A 9,058-nucleotide genomic window follows, 5' to 3' on the forward strand; every position below is an offset into this window, starting at 1 on the left:
AAAAAAAAAAAAAAAAAATCAAGATTTTCTACAATTTACGGTGTTGATAAGAGTGAGAATTTTATATATACTTTGTTTATCTCACTTCATTAGTTATAATTAGAAATCCAACCTTATAAGTAAGGTCATTAATTTATTACACAATTTCATGGGCTCATATGTAAGTGCTAAACAATCACCCACAATTTGTCATGTTAGAATTATGAAATAGTTTAAAGTCTTAAAACCACTCGTTTAGAATTCCAACCTTATAAATAACTTCATTTATTGCATTGTCTTTGAAAGAATATCATTCAAGTTTTCATAATTTCTTTCATTATTAGTTTAATCTTTAGGTATATAGATTATTTGACTTTTTAAATCATGTTATATTTGGAAATGTCTTTTTTTTTTTTTTGGTTGAAATATTTGGATATATGTCAATAGTATATTTATTGACTTTTTAAAACATTACTATATTTTATTTTTGGGATATCTCAAAATAAAGTAGATTACCAACAATATAAGATGGAGTAATGCTACATGTATTACAAGTTTTATTAGTGAGTTCTGATTAACTCAACTGGTAAAGTCTATAATTGTTGAATAAGAGATTTTAAGTTCAATCTCCGTCTATAATAGAAACCGATTAGTATCTTAGTTTGATGATAAAAAACTATCATTAAGAGCAAATGCATAAAAATTGACAGTGTTTCTTACTAAAAGATTTGGTAGGATATAAAAATGGAAAAAACTTAGAAATAACAAAAGTTGATGACTATGCTAAATTGACTAAGATATGGTATTCACGCTAAAGCTAGAATATTTTCTGACGTCTGTCCAATCATCCCACAAAATGGCTGTCATCCCAAAGCCTTCTACAAAAACAAAATGACTCTCATCCCATGGCCTTCCACAAAAACAAAATGGCTGAGACGATTCTATTGTGCCTATCTTAATGGCCATATCAGGCCCATCACTGAATTAACCTATCGTTCTATACAAACGTGAAAAGTGCCCTTTCATATATGATTATAGAACAATGGCTGACAGGAAGCACCTTTTCCCAATGGCCCTAGTCTGTGTTTCTTGCCAACCCTGACCATCCTTGTAAGTTTCAACCTGTCGTGTTACAATTGAAACTCAGCATGATATTGATGAGATTTAAAAAAAGAAAAGGGTAAATATAAGACCATGTGGTACACCCTTAAAACATGAAGTTACGTTGTGCAATATTTTATGATGCTTAGTTCCCAAGAGGCATTTTCATAAACTTTAACTAAGATTGATAATGCGGTAAGTGCTAACATTATCTATTGAAAGAGAAATTATATAAAAATATTTCTAGTTCCCTCCCTAACTTTCTACTTCAATCCTTATTTGGGGTTTGTGTATTCACACAACTTAAACTTTAGGGTAGAATGATTTTTTTTTTCCTTTCTTTTTCGCTTAAATTCTTTTTTAATACATGATGTTGACACTTGTCTCCAACAATGCATAAAGTAGTTCCATATTTTAAAGGTATACCACATGAATGGTATCTGTAATTTGATCTTTTTAAAAAATAATAATAATAATAAAATAAAATTGTGAACGACGGAAACCATAGCAAAATGTAACTTACCGTCTCAAGAATGTTTTCGCCAACTATCCCTCCCATTACAAAGATAGATTCGTTGATGACACCAGCAGCAAAATATCCCCTGGGCTTTTTCATTGGTTCTCCACTCATCCATGACCCAAGACGTGGATCAAATATTTCAACACTTGAAACCGTTTTACTTCCATCAAATCCACCAAGAGCAAATCTGGGAAAAAGAAGGCGGTTACAGTGAAGACATAAATGTGCTCAGATTAAAATATCAAAATCCAATTGAATGTGGGAAAAAGAAGGCACACAAATGCGCTGAGATTAAAATATCAAAAATTCAATTGAATGTGATTTAACACGTGTACTTGAAGACCATAATTTCACAATAACCAAACGCCCACCCCCCTACATAACAGCCAGTGACCAAAAGTGATTGATGGATCTTCCCAGAGCTGTCCTGATTCATTAGTGTAGCTCTCCATATTGGATAAATGTTAAGCTATTACTTAATTATTATCTACGTGAAATTTGTTATCATAATAATAATAATAATAATTGTTAAAAAGAGTAGTAGCAAACTTAGTAATATGAATTCCCCAACTGAAAATTATTATTATTATTTTTTGATAAATTCCTCAACTGAAAATTAATATATATAGCTTCCCAAACAGCTAATGTGGGGCAGAATGACTTGTATCCAATATTCATATCTAATCTTGTACACAAGCATGCATTTCTTAGGAAACCTATAAATGAAGGGCCATTGAAATGGTAAAAATAAAATAATAATAATAATAATAATAAAAACTTACAACTTTTCATTAAAGACAACCAGGGAATGGCTGCCCCTCTTTGTATTCATACTTGCAATTTTGGTCCAAGAATGTTCTCGAGGGTCAAATCTTTCAGCAGACCTGAGTCGGTAGAAAATTTCAATGAACCCTTGATACAGAATGAACATGTAACAATATAAAAAGAAAAGATTTCAGATACAATTGTTCTTATGTTTTCTTCTCTCTTTAGTGTATTAAAACCCTCTCAAACTATTATGTCTGTCATTTGGTTTGTGAGAGCGTTCGTGTGTGCATGCCTCCTTTTTTTGACAAGTGCATTCTGCATACATGTAACATGTGTGTGAGGGGTGTGCACCAACAAGTGTTGTTCTGGGAAAAACATATAGATATATTCTTATGAATATATCTCTAAAATCATACATGTAGATGTGAACATACAGGTTTATAGAGAAACTGATCCAAAGAAAAGATCATTCCTAAATGCAGTCATGATCTCAACGTAGTAAGCAGTTTGGTCAGCAAACCAGTGATATCTTACATCAAGTAATCCTTCCCATCATAACCACCGGTAGCATAAAAAGCACCATTCAGTTCCACTGCACCAACAGCGAAGCGCTGGAAAAATAAAAGAAGCACTCCCGATGAAAAAGAGTTGAAAAGTTTGCACAAACATTAATAATTTGAGAAAAAAAAAAGGATGTACCTTAAGGGAAAGAAACACATAAAAATAAGAATGAGGCTTGACTTAAGCAACACAAGTGACTAAAAAAAAAGTAAGCTAAGCAATCTATAATACCTTTTGTAGCATTGAACGCGTTGGGATCCATCTTCCAATGTCTAAATCAAGCATTTCAACATTTGAAAAGCATTCCACATTGTTCCCCCCACCAATGGCAAATATTTTGTTATCTATAGTAGCTCCAGCTAAACTTCCCTTTTTCTGATTCAGTGAAGGGCGTGGGGTCCACTGATCATTTGCTAGGCTGTATGACTCAACTTCACAGAAAGATTATTAAAAAAACAGTTAGCAAAAGTTTAAATTCCAGTAAGAAAAACAGTTTAAAAGAGTCGGTCCAAGCTCACACCTGTGTCATAATACTCGGAACCGTCTTGACCTGAACCACCTCCAAATACATAAAGATCATTATTCAACCGTGCAGCCGAAAAATATGAACGGGCACAGCTCATTGGCTTAAGAGATTTGATCACATCATGAGAAGGATAATACGAATCTAATGCTGACAACCATGATATACCATCATATCCTCCTGCTAGAAATACTGACTCATTATGATCCAAATGGAGCTCATCAATCACCTCACTAACTGAATCATTATGATCCAAATGGAGCTCTTCAATCACCCCATTAACTGACTCATTCTGATCCAAATGCAGCTCATCAATCACCTCACTAGCTGACTCATTATGATCCAAATGGAGCTCATCAATCACCTCACTAACTGTCTCATTAACAAGTGCCACAGAAGGATTGGACACAGGTTCCAACATCATCACACAACAATCTTTCAACTGCTGAATTTCCATTTCAGCCTCCATCTGAATAACCATTGTAAAATGTGTTCATCCAAACATTACGAAGAGAAGCAAGATAGGGGGAAAATAAATAAATATATATATGTGTGTGTGTGCGCGCATGTAGTATCAAGTTTCAAGAAAAGAGTCATAGCATAAGCTCAAAGCTTCTGGCATATGGACTGTAATTTAATTTGAAACGAAAAGTCTAGAAAAATGAACTGTACATTACTTGCACTTATAATAACTGGGTTTTGATCTATGAGACTCTGTTGACAGTTATGTTAACATGTACATAATCTGCCAAATTAAAGATTTCCAGAAGAACATTTTATTTTTAATTTCTCCTCAAAGCTTCTTCTATGTTCAAGGGCCTAAATTTTATTTAACTGCACAATCAACCATTCATAGCCAATTTTTACTATGCTTTTCTACACGCTAGTAGGAGTGTCATCTATACATGGTTTATTAAAAGATAATCCTAATATTTTGCAGAATCTATCTAAGTTCTCACTTTCCCCTTTGTTTGACATTTTTTGTCCCTATTATGAGTCAAAATTATTGTATACAACAAATGCCTAATACAAAAAGAAGAAAGAACTCACCATAACAGGATACAAACACTCAACAACTGACAAGAACAGATCAAACTAAAACCAGAAAACAACCCAGATTGTTTAAACTCAACCCCTTAAAAAAAACACAGTAATTCCAACACAAATCCAGCAAAAGCTCTCTTCATTACCAAGTTCCTAGCAATTCTCAAGTTGACGTTTCTGATATCCTTCCACCTAAATTTTTATGCTCTGAGATTTTATGTTTATATTATTTATAAACTACTTATTATAGAAGAATCTCTAGTGCAACTTCTTTTAAAGCCATCATAGAATAAAAATTCAAATGGTCCCATCCATATACATCAAGGTAGCCAGAGAAACATAAAAAATATATATATATATATATATTTAACATGCATTTGAACATCTCATGGAAATTAAAAAGAACCATTATTTTATATAACTTCATAGAGAAATCTCACTCTAATTAGGGCCATTACCAAAAAAGCAGTCATCAACAGCAAAAACATAATAAACTTGAAACAGAAACATTCATGAGAATTTTGAACATAAGTCATAACATCAATTTGACTGACAACAGCAATTCTCAAATGGCCATATGCAAGTTCCTTAAAATGCCAATCAGAATAAAATTGAGCCACCATATTCCCAGGGCTAATCAAACAAACCCTCAATGCTTGTTTTTCATTTTACTAATTTAAACATCCAAGATAAGGGCTAAAAACATTCAAAGAAAATGGAAAATTTTAAAATTAAGAATATGGCAAGGAAGAACCAGCTTCTGCTCCAAAATACTTGTCTTCTGAATTTGTTCTGTTCTAAAGGCCTTTAGCTCTTGCACCTCTTGAATCAACTATGTATAAACATAAAAATATATGAGAATGGTGGTAAACAAAACCAGACTAATGAATAGAAATTATAGAATGTGGACAATTGACATACTCAAATACCTGAGCTATGATCAACTGACCCTCAGATGATGAATGACGACACTCTTCATTCTTCTCTTCTACACCCATTGGTTCCACTTGAAAACCTTTGTCCTCCAATTGAATACCATTCAGAACAGTAGTATCATCTACATAACCTGACATTGGAACAGACAATTCTTTTCTTTCAATTGGTAAGTCACACACAGAACCATTGGGTCTTGAACCAATGACTTGACCCTCCACCTGACTATTACAAGGGAAGGAGGTGCCATTTGAGCTAGAGCTCACTGGCTGAAGTGACAATTCTTTCAATTTCATGCATATAACGTCATTCTCATCTTGTTTAACTAGCTTTGTGTCCAAGCAAGCTCCCAATGGCTGGTTATTTCCATCAAACGAAGAAGCAACAACTGTAGAATCTGATTTCCAACTTGAGTAATTCGAATACCCAGTTTCCAAAGAAAGTGGCTTAAACCCTTCACCTTCCTCTCCAGCGCCATTTGGGGGAAGTGCTTGAAAAATAGTTTTCCACTTTGCAGTATTCTGTGGTACAAATGCACTTGGAGCAACCACTAAAGATGATAATAACGACATGAGCCTACTTGCTTGAGCATGATCTAGCTCAAACCAGAAATGGTTCTGAGAGTAATAGTTGTCAGAAATTATTGGTTTAAACTGATTTTCAAGTAGTGGTTGGCACTGTAGGCGGACGTGAACCTGAACCTTTTAAGTAAAATGCAGTGCAATATCAATACTAGACCCATATCTTCAGCCAAATCCAACGTACAACTCAAAACAATTAGACCATATATGAGAAAATTTCATATGATACCTGTGCAGGATATGATGTCCTCTCTGAACCATCAGTGGTCCAGGCATAGGGGTTAATATTCATTTGGCCATTGCTAGCAGCCTCAAAGATTCCATGAAGTCTTCTATCACTGTAGTTGAATAGAAACAGTGGCAAGCCAGGATAAATTTTCTTCACATATGAAAAGTGTTGAGCTGGTAAGCCTGTTAAATGAAGAATATATCTCACTATTATTAGAGCCAAAACTGGGAGAAAAATGACAAATCATCAGTTACCACATTACTCACAAATTAATAAGATTTATAGTTCATAATTTAAAAAAATATGTGCTTCACTTTTCTAACCCATCGGGTGCTTGTGCTTACCAATAAAATAAATATTAAAAAAAACTTATTCTGTGTTTAGATCATAATTTGGGAGCATCTATCACAGTTTGGCACTAATTTTATCATTAATTATTGGTTGTTTTTTGTGAAATTTTGGTCATGGGTTCAACCGTGGTGCTCGCATGTGTTATTTTTCTTAATTGTATAAGGTATGTTGATTAATAAAGGCTCTATTTTGGGCTTTTGTAAACATTCCGAGAGGGAGAAACAGATCCGGTAGTTGTATGGTTAATTTTTAGAATTTTTACATTTTTTTTTTTAAGTTGGGGCCACTGGGCAGAGGTAAGTTGCAGAAGCATAAAACAAGGAGCTTTAGTAAGATAAAATGTCACTTTTAAACCATGGGTAGGCAAGGTGAAACTGCCAAAAATTACATATGGATAAAGTTTAGTTATCCCTATTAAGAAAGGCTTCACATTGCAAAACAAAAATTGTAAGCTCAAAAAGAAAAGCAAATGCAAAATCAGGTTGGCAGATATGCAACAAAGGCAGATGAGACAACTGACCAAAGAGTTGGTTCAATAAGCATTCTTTCATGGTACTGTTCTTGCAACCAAATATGACACCGCCCAGGTGACTCTTCCTCAAATTTCTGGCAGCTGTAGAGCTGTTCACTGACTTTGGAGAAGGTGCATTTTCACTAACAATAAATGTTTGTGTTTTCCTCCTTGCACCCATTCTGCAATCTAGAGGCAAATCTATATAAATAAAACTCAGACAACAAATGGAGATTACTGATTAAAACAGCCATAGGGGACAAAGCAACAACCACCAAACCTTATTCCAAAATTTACAAGTTATTACATTCCTCATATTTAATTGATGATAGTGGGATTATTGATTAAAAACCATAGGACACAAAACAACAACAACAACAACAACAAAACCAAGTTTTAGTCCCAAAATTTTGGGGTTAGCTATAGATATAGATTAATAAATGAACAAGAGTTGAAAAGACATCCATTATTCCAACCGCATTCACTTTCCTTCTATGAGAAGTCATTAAACCGCATTAATAAGCATCAAAAATTATATTTAGAAAATTCATTACATGATAGCTTTTCATGTAACTTGTCCAAATCAATTGGCACAAGCCTAAGACACATTGCACACAATTAATGCAAGTAATGAATATACAACTGGTGTCTTAGCCTGAAGATAAAAGACAATCCTCATGGAATGGACATCATCGGTTCAAGATTCAACTCCTATCATATCTATTAAAACGACCACTTATTATAAGATTGAAGCCTAACTCCTTTGTCAACATCGACAATAAGCAACATTTCGACTATAACTCGGAAAAATCATATAAAATATCAGCGCAGGATACTATAATCCCAATCTTTTTTTCAAATATCATCCACCAGATATTCAGACAATACAAAAAGAATTATACTAAATTAAACAAAAACAAACAAACAAACAAACAAACAAAGAATCATCGTATTTAAGAATCGGAAACACATATTCAAAATACTTCACAAACAAACACACATCAATCATAAGAAAATCACACAATCAACAGACAAATAGCATCAGAAATCTAACACTCAACGATTAAACCCTAGACGTACTAAATGGCTATGAAATCAGAAATCGGACAGAGAAATATCACAAAGATTTCAACAAGTAATAAACAATTAGCACTAACATTAATATTCGCATAATCCAACAGTTCAAAACAAAACCCTAGAAATCCATAAAACTCCGATACTGAAAAGAAATTGAAACTACAAACACTAAACTAAACGAAGTTGATCGCATCAATTAAAGAATCCATTTCAGATGAAAAAAAAAATCATAGCATTGTTCTTCTTACTTGTTCATGAAAAACTTCGAAGCTAAGCGAAGAAAAATTTGAGAGAGAGAGAGAGAGAGAGAGGCGTAGTGTGAGAGTGAAGGTTTTGCAGGTTTGTTTTTGGAAATGAAAAAAGCTTCGGAGGGAGAGACAGAGTGAGTGAGAGATGTCACGCCGTCACGCTAAGGCGCGAAATGATAACCGAGAGTGACACGTATGTATATGTAGGCGTTAATTTTAAAAACTTTATATGTAGGCATTTTCAGTTTGCAAAATAAGTTGGTTAAAATATCATTTTCGTTCTTAAACCTTCACAAAAGTTTGTTTTTCGTCCATAAACTTTCAGAAGTTCTTTTTTCGTCCTTAAACTTTGCAAAACCTTCTACTTTTCATCCCTCCGTTTATATCTGTTAGTTTATTACCTATGTAGCCTAATGGAATGCTGACATGGTATGAAACGTGGACTAAATTATTTTACTTAAAAAAAAAAAACACATGGCTAGTAATGATTCGCACACATGACAACCATTTTTAACAGTACAAAAATACCCCTCACTCCATCTCTTTGACACAACCTGATAAGAGCACAAACACACCCACCGGCAACCCCAGCATTCAAACCCACCGGCAACTATACTTATCAAACCCCCCAG

The 9,058-nt window shown here is 33.8% G+C and overlaps 1 protein-coding gene across 2 annotated transcripts; it reads right to left on the reverse strand.

The window, feature by feature from the left end:
• Nucleotides 1–754: 754 nt before the first annotated feature.
• Nucleotides 755–8,603, reverse strand: LOC112029826 (uncharacterized). Of its 2 annotated transcripts, XM_024062505.2 has the most exons (11): nucleotides 8,427–8,603; nucleotides 7,111–7,290; nucleotides 6,240–6,421; nucleotides 5,426–6,130; nucleotides 5,251–5,328; nucleotides 3,450–3,921; nucleotides 3,161–3,360; nucleotides 2,903–2,979; nucleotides 2,383–2,484; nucleotides 1,604–1,787; nucleotides 755–1,101 (listed from the first exon to the last, which is right to left on the reverse strand). In XM_024062505.2, the coding sequence occupies exons 2-11, from the start codon at nucleotides 7,280–7,282 to the stop codon at nucleotides 1,012–1,014; spliced, it is 2,262 nt and encodes a 753-aa protein (XP_023918273.1). In that variant the 5' UTR covers nucleotides 7,283–7,290; nucleotides 8,427–8,603; the 3' UTR covers nucleotides 755–1,011. The 2 variants fall into 2 exon arrangements, 1 of the variants encoding a protein (XP_023918273.1); XR_010628138.1 differs by lacking the exons at nucleotides 755–1,101; nucleotides 1,604–1,787 and having other exon boundaries at nucleotides 2,803–2,979.
• Between the last annotated feature and the right edge of the window lie 455 nt (nucleotides 8,604–9,058).

The sequence above is a fragment of the Quercus suber genome, unplaced genomic scaffold (assembly GCF_002906115.3).
Source record: "Quercus suber isolate HL8 unplaced genomic scaffold, Cork oak 2.0 scaffold_41, whole genome shotgun sequence".
Taxonomy (NCBI): Eukaryota; Viridiplantae; Streptophyta; class Magnoliopsida; order Fagales; family Fagaceae; genus Quercus; species Quercus suber.